This window comes from Tamandua tetradactyla, chromosome 12 (genome assembly GCF_023851605.1).
Source record: "Tamandua tetradactyla isolate mTamTet1 chromosome 12, mTamTet1.pri, whole genome shotgun sequence".
NCBI lineage: Eukaryota > Metazoa > Chordata > Mammalia > Pilosa > Myrmecophagidae > Tamandua > Tamandua tetradactyla.
The window spans coordinates 57,529,611-57,543,093 of record NC_135338.1 but is presented as its reverse complement, the minus strand read 5'-3'; the positions used below and the strand labels follow the sequence as shown (position 1 = coordinate 57,543,093).

The following is a 13,483-nucleotide window of genomic DNA, read 5'->3' as shown; positions in this document are numbered from 1 at the left end:
TTTAGCAGTCACACTCATCTGTTAAACCCTACCCTCACTGTATAACTCCACCATCATCTTTGATCTTTCTCTCACTCTTTAGGGGTACCTTGGCCTTGCCCATCCTAACTTCTTCATGTTCAAAGAAGCTGTTGATAATATGGAATATGGAGTTGGAACCAGTTGATGTTTTGGATAGGCTTACCCCTCTGCATATCAGGACCTATCTGGCCCAGGGACCCATATGGAGGTTGTAGACTTCTGGAAAGTTACCCTAGTGCATGGGGAACCTTTGTAGAATGTTATAGATCATCCTAGGTGTTCTTCAGGATTGGCTGGAATGGCCTTGGTAGGATTTTGGTACGTTATGGCAGGTAGCAATGTCTACCTGAAGCTTGAATAAGGTTGATCTCCATTATAGCCCCTTGACTCTATTTTAACTCTCTCAACCACTGATAACCTTGTTACATTTCTTTCCCCCTTTTGGTCAGGATGGCATCATTGATCCCATGGTTCCAGGGCCAGAATCCCAAAGAGACTTTGACCCCTGGATGTCATGTTCCATGTGGGGTGAGGGGGGCAATGATTTCACTTGGAGAGTTGGGCTTAGAGAGAGTGAGGCCACATCTGAGCAACAAAAGAGGTCCTCTGGAAGTAATTCTTAGGCATACCTATATGTAGGCTAAGCTTCTCCGTTATATACAGAGCTTCACAATTACAAATCTCAAGATCAAGGGGTTGGCCTATTGATTTGGGTGTCCCTAATGTTTGATGCAGTGTTGGGTATTCTCTGGTGGTAAAGTTTAATAGTTCCATATTTTTTCTCCCATCTATCAAGGGTATTTGGCCCAATACCTTTTGATTACCTGTTTAATATACTCTGGGATGTGTCCAGGCATTACATTAAGCTATACAAGATTAAAGGCCCTCATTCTTATTCTGGGCTCCCTGTGTTTGCATTGTTTAAATGATCTATCCAGACAGGTTGAGTTAGATTATGTGCTAATGAAAATTTAGGTTCTGGACAAAATAAATCTTTCTTCCTTTGGTATAAAAGAGTAGATGAGGGTCTAAAATATAGGCAATGTCTTCCTTACCTCTGTATTCTGAATTACCTTAATCCCGACCTGATCAGCTTCATTCTTATCTCTGAATGCCAGGTTATACCTATATAAAACAGCCTCTCAAAATCCAGAAATAATAATGACGACTCTGGAATAAATTACGAGGCTGGAGGGAGCTGCCTGAAAACAAATTACGACTCTGGAATAAATGTGACTGCTATAAAAGCTTACAATCTAGGCCTCTGTTTTCTTATAAGTATTTTCTAAATGAGGCCATACAATAATTGCTCTTTTGTTTCTGGCTTATTTTGCCTCACCTAATGTCCCACAGGTTCCTGCACAATGTTGTGTGCTTCACAACTTCGGTCCTTGTTGTAGCAGCACGATATTCAATCATATGTATATGCCATCATTAGCCTATCTACTTCTCAGTTGGTGCATCCTTAACCCTCCTCCATTCATTAGGCATCATGTATAATGTCCAGTGCCAACAGTCCATTGACATTCTCAATTGTTCCCAAGAGAAAGATAATCAAACACACCATCACCAAATAGAAAGTCTATACCTCCCCTTAACTCTTGTCGCTCCCTTATTATTTATCCCTGCTGTTGCTGTGGTACTGTTGATGCTTTCTGTTAAACATAGCCCGTAACATGGCAATAGCAGTGTCCTCCCTAAACCCCAAACTTAAACACGCTTTGTACAAGATTCATACCTTTGAACTAGTTCATGCAAGAACTTACTTATATTTCTAGTGTTAATCAGTGGAGCACATGGACCTATACAACCCCTCTCAATCATGTTCACATTCAATATGGTAATATTACTTGTAGACCCACTAGTGAACTGCCTTCACTTCTATCTATTCCCTAACTTTTGAGTTCAACCCATTAGCTAACCATTCACCCATCTCTAGCTTCCACGTACCTCTAGATTCCCTATATTCTGTATTATAAGCCTCTGATTTTACCTTTACCATGGTCATAAAAGTGAAATCATATAGTATCTATCCTTTTGTGTCTGGCTTATGTCAATCAGCATTATGTCCTCAAGGCTCATCCATCTTGCCATGTGCTTTAGGATGTCATTTTGTGTTACTACTGAATAATATTCCATCCTATGTATATACACATTTTGTTAATCCACTTGTCTGTTGATGGGCACTTGAATTGTTTCCATCTTTTGGCAATTGTGAATAATGCTGTGAACATTGGTGTGCAAATGTCTGTTAGTGTCACTGTTTTCAGCTCTTGTAGGTATATACTGAGTAACTCAGGATCATTTTTTTTTTGTTTTTGACTTTTTTATTGTATAGTATAACATATATACAAAGCAGAGAAATAGAAAAGCAGTAGTTTTCAAAACACTCTTCAACAGTTAGTTACAGGATAGATCCCAGAGTTTGTCATGGGCTACTATGCGATCCTCACACATTCTTCCTTCTAGCTACTCCAGAACATAGGAGGCTAGAAGGTTTAAATTTTTTTTATCATCACAATTACTTTTTTCTTTCCTTTTTTTTTTTTTGTGAAAAATGACATATATACAAAAAAGCAAAAAAAATTTAAAACACAGTACCACAATCAGTTGTAGAATATATTTCAGAATTTGACATGGGTTACAATTCCACAATTTTAGGTTTTCACTTCTGTTTGCGCTAAGATACTGGAGACTAAAAGAAATACCAATTTAATGATTCAGCATTCATATTCATTTGTTAAATCCTATCTTCTCTGTATAACTCCACCATCACCTTCGATCTTTCCATCCCTCTCTTTAGGGGTGTTTGGGCTATGGCCATTCTAACTGTTTCATGTTGGGAGGGTCTGTCATTAATATCGGGTAGGGAGGCGGAACTATCTGATGTTCTGGAGAGGCTGAGCTAGATGTCAGGACTTATATGAATCAGGGACCCATCTGGAGGTTGTAGGTTTCTGGTATGTTGTTGTAGTTTATGGAACCTTTGTGGAATCTTATATATTGCTGTAGATGTTCTTTAGGATTGGCTGGAATGGTCCAGGTTGGGGTTTGGCAAGTTATGATAGGTAGCAATGTCTTACTGAAGCTTACATAAGAACAACCTCCAGAGTAGCCTCTTGACTCTATTTGAACTCTCTCTGCCACTGATACTGTATTAGTTGCACGTCTTTTTCCCCCCTTTGGTCAGGATAGAATTGTTGATCCCACATTGCCAGGGAGACTTTCATTCCTGGATATTATGTCCAGCTTTGTCCTTATATCTAAATATCAGGTTTTTTATATGTATATGAAACAGCCTCTCGAAATTCAGAAATAATAATTACCACTCCAGACTTAATGTGTCTGCTGTAAAAGCTTACAATCTAGATCCCTGTTTTCTTATAAGCATTTTCTAATGGAGACCACATCATTGTTGTTCTTTTGTTTCTGCCTTATTTTGCCTTACCAAATGTCCCACATATTTATTCATTCACATCATTGCAGGTTCCTTTTGATAGCAGCACAACCTCCATTCATAAGTATACACCATCGTTCGCCAATCTATCTCAGTCAGTGCATCCTTCAGCCACCTGTTTTCATCAGGCATCGTGTATAGTGTCCAAAGTCCACAGTCTATCAACATTTTCAATTTTAGATAATTTCACTGTTCCCAAGAGAAGGAAAACCAATGATAACACCCTTGTGAAATAGGAAATCTAAACGTCTTCTTAACTCTTGTCCCCCCCACCCCATTATTTACCTCTGCTGTTGCTGTAGTAGTGCCGAAGTTTTCCTTTTGAACATAGCTGGTAGCTTGTAATAGCAGTTTTCCCCCTGTACCCTGGACTTAAACATTCTTTGTACAGGAATCATACCTTTGAAGTAATTCTTGCAAGAACTAATTTATATTTCTAGTGTTAATCAGTGAGACACGTGGGTCTATACAATCCCTTTCAATCTCGTTCATCTTCAGTATGGTAATATTACTTATAGACCCACTAGAGAACCGCACTGTAAAGGCAGTACTTATTTAAGCCATTTGTCCCTTGTTTTTTATATACTTTTTTTTTGTTTCTCTGTTCCTTTAGTGCAGTCTTCTTTTCTGTATAGTTGATCACTTGTGATGTCTGACTGATCCCTTTCCCATTACTGTTATTGTATATTTTAAAAAATACTTTCTTTGTGATTACCCTGGGGTTAATATTACCCAATCCATGTATATAATCTACCAATTTGAAAAGATACCAGCTAATACCATTTATTTTCTTTGCTCCTGTGTCTCTGTGTATCCCTTTTTTTAATGTTTTTTCCTCACTTTACCATTTTATATTTTACACATCCATTATCAGGAAATGTGCATTTTTCTTATTCAATCATATTCTGATTTTTATGTGAATTAAAGAGTAGAATTGTGTATTGAGGATATAGTGCTATTGGATTTTGCATTACCCTTTCAGTTACTCTTACAGATGATCTTCATTTCTTCACTGTCTAAGCCATTCTTTCCTGTCTTTTCCTTTCAAGTTATAACACTCCCTTTAAAAGTAATACTTTGTAGGGCAGGTCTCTTGTCTGGGTTTTATTGTTGATTGGCTTTGTGGTAAGGCTCTTCTTTGATGCTTGACCGAGCTTATAGACCTTTAGAATAGCCCGTGTTTAACTGTTCAGATTTTCCTAGCTCTTCAACTGATTTTTGCTCTGGGTATGCTGTGCAATTTTCCTTCACTTGTTCCCTGTTCTCCTTACACATTTCAATTCTGGGACTCATCCTACCTTATAATAGTTCAGTTTTACCACTCCATCCTCCTCATTTTTTTTTCCTGTGTAATTTCCTGCCTTCAGTTTCTTCCCTGTTAGGTATCCCTCTCCAGGGAGCCAGATGGGGTCAGTCCAGAAAGGTGAATTACTTCAGAAAAGTCTGTTTTGCCCTTCAGTGGTCCAGGCACCTGAAACAATTGATCACAAGCGATCTTGCCAGCAGTTCTCTTTTTTTACCTCATTTGTATGCAGCACTCCTTAATGTTCCATGCTTCTCTGTGACTTAGGTCCCTATGCCTGGATATGGATGGAGTTCTTATTTGCTGCTATGATTAGGTCTTTAGTCTCTGTCTACCGTGAGGGGGACCTGGGTCAGTACTGCCTCAGTGTGACTCCCTGGCCACTTGGGACCAAGTGATGGCGTGGGGAAATGGGAATTGACTGCCAGTCCGGGGTGGACTTTTCCTACCTGAGATTTTTCTGTTTCTTTGATTCAGTGTTTTTAGAGTTGTTCTCCAGTCTCTGCTGTCCTCCAGAGTTCAAAGCAAATGGAATTTATCCTTTTATTCACTAAACCTCTGGGGAGACTTTTTCAAGAGATGTTTACATTGCCATGTCAATGTTTAAGTGTTTTTATTGTCATATCTATCAGAGATTAGACTTTATGATACTTGTTGGCTAGTTGCTTAAAAGTTACTGCTTAGATTTCTGATTGATATTAAACAGTGTACATTTTGTTTTGCCTGTGGTATTAAGTTGACATTGGTGTTGGATAAGTGGGTTTTGGGAGAGAGATGCTTAAGAAATTCCAAATGTAATTACTCTTTTAACAAAATATTCTTATTGAAAAATCTTCACACATATACAGTCCATACATGATATATAATCAGTGGCTCACAATATCATCACATAGTTGTGTATTCATCATCATGATCAGTTTTAGAACATTTATATTACTGAAGAAAAAGAAATAAACAAAAAGCAAAAACCCCATATATCCCATACCACTTACCCATCACTCTCGTTGACCACTAGTATTTCAATCTACTTTTTTTTCAAAAAAAAAAAGTAATTTTTACTTTTTGCCTCCCCTTATTTTTTATTTTTATCCTAATTTTTTCTATTCATCTGTCTATACCTGGATAAAAGGAGCATCAGACACAAGGTTTTCATAACCACACAGTCACATTATAAAAGCTATATTGTTATATAGTCGTCTTCAAGAATTAAGGCTACTGGAGCACAGTTCAACAGTTTTAGGTACTTCCCTCCAGCCACTCCAGTACACCATAAACTAAAAAAAGGTATCTATATGATGCATAAGAAGAACCTCCAGGATGATTGCTTGACTTTGTTTGAAATCTCTCAGCCGCTAAAACTTTATTTTGTCTCATTTCTCTCTTTCCCCTTTTGGTCAACAAGACTTTCTCAATCCCATAATACCAGGTCCCGGGTCATCCTGATAGTCCTGTCCCACATTGCCAGGGAGATTCCCTGGGAGTCATGTCCCATGTAATGGGGCTTCTTGTCGAGTTGGCTTAGAGAGACAGAAGCCACATTTGAACTTACAAAAGAGGTTCTCTGGGCATAACTCTTAGGCATAATTATAAGTAGGCTTAGCTTCTCCTTTTTAGGGATAAGTTCCATAGGGGCAAGCCCTGAGACTGAGAGCTCAGCCTGTTGAATTGTTTCTCCCACTGCTTGTGAGAATATCAGGATTTTCCCAGATGGGGAAGTTGAATATTTCCTCTTTTCTCTCCAGTCCCCCATGGGGACTTTGCAAATACTTTATTCTCTGTTCAGATTACTCTGGGATATATTGGGGCATCATATTAACCTGTACAAACCAACAACATTTCACGCCCTATTCAAGATTCCTTGTAATGTAATTACTTTTTGCTTTCCTTTTATATACTTGTAGAAAATTCTAGCAAAATAGGGTTATCTAATAAAGATAGAAAAAATCGACCCATGCAGCAGGAAGATGAGTATCAAATTCAAATGGAATTAAACCGGTATTATTTGAGAAAAGATTCCCTCTCTGTGGGCGTATCTTCAGAGCAAAGCTTTTATGAGACAGAAACGTCTCGTACACCTTCTAGCCTTGGTAAGCAACTCAAAAACTTATACCAGAATCATTCATTATCATCATAGAACAAGGTAGACTTAATTTTGACTATTGTGAATTAGAGTTAATTAATGGGATAATAAGGATTCATTCTGTAGGAAAGTTTAAATTTGTATGTTGATCTTATTCCCCAGCATTATGTCACGTACTGGCACATGGGTGCAATAGTATTCTTTTTTGATTATATACTTTTTTTCTTGTAAAGGATGATATATTCTGAGGAAAGGCAATTTTAGAAAAATGAAGATTTACATTAAAGATCAATATGAATTGGGTGTAAATTTCACTTTGTCCAAGTATGTGCTCATATAATTTACAGTAGATTTCTTTTAGATAGGAAGTGTCTAACTTAATAAAAAATTAAGCTTATTCAAGGAATTTTGGCCATAAAAAACTTTATATGCATCTTTCTCCAGAAAGAGGAAACTGAAAAGTAAATAGAATTCTAAATAATATATTTGGCTCTTTTGTTGATATAAAGAAATAGCTGTATCCATATTAAACCAGAGGTTACAAAATATTTATAATATTTTAAAATCTGAATTTTTATGCCTTATTTATCATTTTACACTTAAAAATATACCATGTCATACTGTATATTTTAAAAAGAAAAGTTCACCAATATGGTTGTTTAAACTTTTTTGCTTAAACTTATATTCAGTTGAGTTTTTATTATAACATCAATATCTTGGGTCCAAATAAATTACCTTATTAGAAATAAATTAAAGTATTGGACCTTACTATATCTTAATCAGAAGGAAAAATATTATATTAACTTATTTAAAGAGTCAAATTGGTGGAATTATCATACAATTAACAGAGTTTAATTCTCTCTAGATGAAGAAGTTTTCTTCTCTATGGCTGATATGGACATGTCCCATAGTCTCTCTTCTCTTCCACCTCTTGGGGATCCCCCAAACGTGGACCTTGAGCTCTCATTAACTAGTACATATACAAATACCCCAGCAGGATCTCCATTGAGTGCTACTGTGGTAAAGTATTTAATTTTTATTGTTCTATTCTTGAAATATTGCTTTCAAAATCTGTCCTTTATTCATGCACTTTTTAATAACTTGTTTATAGCTTCAGCCAACTTGGGGAGGTTTCCTTGATCATCGTAAAGACCAACCAGTAAGAGGGTCAACATTTCCATCCAACCTAGTTCACCCTGCATCCTTACAGAAGACTTGTAAGTAAAAACAAGACATCTGTAGTTCATTTCCACGGAATTTTAAAAAGATAATGTTTTCATTTCTTTTTTAAAAATATCATTTTTGAGCTTCTTTTATTTTCTTTCATAATTTTTTTTGTCTTGGTCATTTAATTAAGTTCAGAGAGAAAATGAAGCAATTGTTGAACAACCCATTGTAAAGTTGTTTAGAATAGTGCTCATTTATTGTATTCTGTCTGTATTTAAATATTTAAATAATTTTAGTGAAAAAGTAGAACAAGTTTCGTATCATATTGCAGTTTAGGAATTTTAATCAACGTCTGATTTTTATTTCACTGTTTGCACTTTCCTTGAAAGAGAATCTCAGGTTTCTTCTCTGCAAGATTTAATTGAACTAGACATAGGCTTAAAAGAAAGTTTGGCGAGCAGCTACTGGTTCATCTCTGAGTTTTCCAATACAGTTTTATTAATGCAACAGCTTTGTTCATACACTTAATGTATTATAATATATTCCTTTGTACTCATACTCCTTTGTACTCTAAATATCAAGGAAGCCAGATATAAAATATAGAAAGATAACAGTTTATTTGACCTTAATTAATAAACATTATTCAAACTATTGTGTGATCATGTTTTTTAAAGCTGATAAATGAGTAAATAAATGTTAATAATTTTGATATAATGGAGTTTTTAAAGTATTAAATTTTGTGTATATAATTTTAACACCTGTCTTTCAGCTCATCCATCAAGATCTGTTTCAGTGGATGAATCCAGGCCTGAACTTATTCTTAGACTAGCTGTGGGAACTTTTTCAGTCTCTGTACTTCACATAGATCCTTTATCTCCACCTGAAACGTCATTGAATCTAAATCCATTGACACCTATGGCAATAGCTTTTTTTACTTGTGTAGAAAAGATTGATCCAGCAAGATTTTCATCGGAAGATTTTAAGTCTTTCCGAGCAGTATTTGCAGAAGCTTGCTCACATGATCACCTTAGGTAAGTTTTTTCATATTTATCATGATCCCTTGAAAAAGAACCATGTAGTAGACTTTAAAAAAATATATTTTTATTGGCAAATCTTCACACACATACAGTTCATACATGGTATACAAATCAGTGGCTCACAGTATCATCACTTAGTTATATTTTTATCACTATGATCATTTTTAGAACATTTGCATCACTTCAGAAAAAGAAATAAAAAGAAAAAAGAAAAAAAAGTATACATCCCATACCCGTTAACTCTCTCTCTCATTGACTACTACTATTTCAGTCTATCCAATTTATTTTACCCCTTATCCTCCCATTATTTGTTTATTTTTATCCATGTTTCGTTTTTATTCTTCTGTCCAGTTTTCACAACATAGTGGACTTTTGTGTCCATCTTTCTACCTATCTCCATTTATTCTTTTTCATATTTGTAAATGAGTGGTATGAGTGAGGTTTTCTTGCAGTGCTGCAGAATTGTTTATTATAGAATCCCTCAGATTATTTGGAATGTGTAACAATTCAGATAGAAAATTTACATAATCTGGAGTTTTTAAGATTCTCTCTTTAGCTGCCTACTCTGCTGTTATACAGTTTCTTTTACTGCATTTTGCTGTCATCCCCACTGAAAACTGTTCTTATTTCCCTTGGCACTAGCAGGCATGGCAGCAGTAGTGAGAGGAGAATGAACTAATGGGAAGGGACTTGGAAAATATTCAGATAGCACAGCTGATCCTGAACCTGGATGCTTCATTTTCAGCTTCTGCTTTAAAAAAAAAAAAATCAAAGCTGTCCAAATATTCATGATCCTTTCATGAGTTAAGTCCTAATAGGTGAGGAGATAATTTAAATTTGTAAGTATAATATTGTTAACATGCAAACACTCTATAAGGGATTAATTAACATGAAAGTGATCAATAAAAACTGTTGAGTGATTTTTTTTTTTTTTTTTTAGGAAATACTGTTGGCATTTATTAAAAATTATGCAAAGTAGTTTGATACTTAGCAGGTTAGGGTCATGATTTGTAACCAGATTGTCAAAAAATTTTTTTCTTCTCATTTTGACAAGGTCTCAAATATTTACAAGTAGGAAATATGACAAAAACAACAGAAACTAGAGGTAGACCTTCATTTAGGCCCTGGTGACTAAAGTTTTTGAAATATTATGTCATACTTTTAGATAATTGAAAAAAGGCTATTTCATATAGGCTATAGACTTGAAAAGTTTTATCTACTGCAGTGTAAACTTTAAAATGTGGGAGGAGGAAAGGCAGTTTTGGGAAAAAATATATCCTGGATAATTTCCTATCAGCAGGTGAACTAATTTTTTATGTAAGAAAATAGGAAATTTGAAGCAGCAATTTTTCTTTTAATAGTCTTATGAATAATAGTTACTGCTAAGAACTTGACCTTATCGGATTGGTGGATAATTGTCATGCTTTGTTAACACTTGCATACTATTCTTTGAATACTTAAGATACATTGTTTAACCTAGAAATGTATGGATACTCTTAAATGCTCCTTTTTTTAATTTAATTTATTTTTAATTACAAACACAGACATTCTTATCATATGATCATTCCATTCTTGTTATATAATCAGTAACTCACAATATTATCACATAGTTGTATATTCATCATCATGATCATTTCTTAGAACATCAGCATCAATTCAGAAAAAGCAATAAAAAGAAAACAGAAAAAATTCATACATACCATACCCCTTACTCCTCCCCTTCACCAATCATCGGCGTTTCAATCTACTAAATTTATTTTAACATTTGTTCTCCCTATTATTTGTTTATTTTTTTATTATTTATTTTTTAAAATCGATACTCCTGTTTTTATTTATTTATTTATTTTTATTTTATTATTATTATTTTTTTACATGGGCAGGCACTGGGAATCGAACCAGGGTCCTCAGGCATGGCAGGCTAGCATTCTTTCCTGCTGAGCCACCATGGCCCTATTTATTTATTTTTAATCCATATGTTTTACTTGTCCATCGATAAGGTAGGCAAAAGGAGCATCAGACACAAGGCTTTCACAACCACACAGTCACACTGCGACAGCCATATCATCATACAGTTATCTTCAAGAAACATGGCCACCAGAACACAGCTCCACACTTTCAGGCAGTTCCCTCCAGCCTCTCCATCACACCTCAACTAAACAGGTCATATCTATTTAATGCATAAGAATAACCTCCAGGATAACTTCTCAACTCTGTTTGGAATCTCTCAGCCATTGACACTTTATTTTGTCTCATTTCGCTCTTCCCCCTTTTTGGTCAAGAAGATTTTCTCAATCCCTTGATGCTGAGTTCCAGCTCATTCTAGGATTTCTATCCCACATTGCCAGGAAGGTCCACACCTCTGGGAGTCATGTCCTATGTAGAGAGGGAAAGGGCAGTGAGTTTGCTTGCTGTGGTGGCCAAGAGAGAGAGGCCACATCTGAGCAACAACAGAGGTTCTCTTGGGGGTGATTCTTAGGCTAATTTTAAGTAGACTTAGTCTATCCTTTGCGGGATTAAGTTTCATATGAACAAACCCCAAGATTGGAGGTGGCCTATTGCTTTGGCTGTCCCCACTGCCTGTGAGAATATCAAGAATTCTCCACATGGGGAAGTTGAATTTTCCCCCTAGGGGACTCTGCAAATACTTCCCTATTCACTGTTCAGATCGCTCTGGGATTTATCTGGGCATCACTCTGGACAAACCTACAAAATCTCATGCCCGTCTCAAGGTTCCAAGTACTATGATGTTCAGTTGAGCTGTCACGTAAATTATGTTAGGAACTGCATTAGTCAAAATATAAATTTTGTACCACAGAAACATTTTTTGCTTGTCTCACACATATGTTAAAGTTTTAAAGTATTAATTACCATCTATTTTCAACACCCTGCATTATTGACATTCCTTTGTTCTTGCTCATGCAGAAACATTTTTAAATTTGCCCATTTAGTCACTATCGTTATATACTCTAGGTGTTTCTAGATTATACCATCTCAATCTTTGTTGTCTATCTTTCCTTCTGATTTCATTTGTGCCCCCAGGCCTCCTCCCTCTATCATTTTCACATTCAGCTTTATTCAGTGTTCTGACATTATTGTATTACAGCTAGGTGGTATTGTGTTATCCATTTCTGAATTTTTTCAATCAGTCCTGTTGCAAAATCTGTATCCCTTCAGCTCTACTTACCCAATTTCTGTCTCCTGATGATCTCTGTTACCTACTGAAATTCTCCAAGTTCATTCGCTAATGTCAGTTCCTATCAGTGAGATTATACAGTAATAAATGCTCCTTTTAAATAATAGATTTATAGGTACTGGCATCAGAGTGTGCTATGAACAAAGACAAAGATCAGCTTCCCGATACTTCAGTACTGATATGTCCATTGGGCAGATGGAGCTTTTGGAGTGCCTGTTTCCAACTGATTGCCATTCTTTTCCTCCTCATTATACAGAGGTAAATAGTAGATACTTTTCCTTTAGGATTGTTCTTTAAATCTGCCTTGCTTTTTAAGGAGTATATGAGGAGCTGTGATTTCCTTAAGAATGTATAGAAATCATATAAGAAGGAAGAGTTTCTTTTTTTTTTGTATTTGTGTTTTTTTTTTTTGAAACATTTTTAAGTGAGGCATTCAAGGCCGTTGTAAGAGTTGCTTGGAATTTGTAATTTAAAGTTGACTTGTTCTAGAATGGCAGACAGGTTATGGGACAGATGATTTTCATTTCACTCACATTCAAAACACCTTAATTTTGGAAGAATTGTACTGTTCAACAAATATTTAAAGTCTATTCTATCCTAAACACTGTTCAAGACAAGTGAAATGTCTTGTTTTCGTTCATTGTTAATCTGATCTTTTACCCTAAAAGCATGCCCTAGAGGAACTTTTTAAAGCTGTCAAAATAGCATTTATTATAACTATCAATTTGCCCTTGTGTACAGTTTCAGTATTTTCAAAGCACTTTCATGGTTATTATTAATTTGCCTGTATAGTTTACTATTTTCAAAACACTTGTACATAAACTTAAATCCTCACCTACATTTTGCTGATGAGGTATTATCAGAGAAGCTAACTAACTTGTCTGAGATTCATATTGCTAGTAAGAGACAAAAATGAAATTAAAAGCTACCTTTTAGGACTTCAGAGAGCTCTTCCCACTATAATATCGGCATCTCTAATTCATATGGTTAACTGTAGTTTAATATCATCTGTTTAATTTATTTCTATCTTTGTTTTTAAGCTATTAATGTTCCATTCCAAAGAAGGAACTGATTCACGTCACCCTGTGTGTCTTCAGCTTCATTATAAGCATTCTGAGAATAGAGGAGCCCAGGTCAGATTTGTTTTTGCATAATTACTACCTGTATATTTTCATTTGTTTTGTCACAATTCTAAGGTTTTAAACCTAATTCTTTCTTACTTTCT

The 13,483-nt window shown here is 35.5% G+C and overlaps 1 protein-coding gene across 3 annotated transcripts in view; it reads left to right on the top strand.

Moving 5' to 3' along the window:
* Positions 1–13,483, top strand: part of ATG2B (autophagy related 2B) — a 105,146-nt gene that overhangs the window by 33,881 nt on the left and 57,782 nt on the right. For all 3 annotated transcript variants that reach the window (XR_013160471.1, XM_077123473.1, XM_077123474.1), the window contains 6 exons: positions 6,683–6,868; positions 7,727–7,881; positions 7,973–8,078; positions 8,798–9,059; positions 12,366–12,516; positions 13,299–13,391. Coding sequence is in view for 2 of the 3 variants with exons in the window: in XM_077123473.1 (XP_076979588.1) it covers positions 6,683–6,868; positions 7,727–7,881; positions 7,973–8,078; positions 8,798–9,059; positions 12,366–12,516; positions 13,299–13,391 (953 nt within the window). In the remaining variant the exon portion in view is untranslated. The remainder of the gene's footprint in view (positions 1–6,682; positions 6,869–7,726; positions 7,882–7,972; positions 8,079–8,797; positions 9,060–12,365; positions 12,517–13,298; positions 13,392–13,483) is intronic.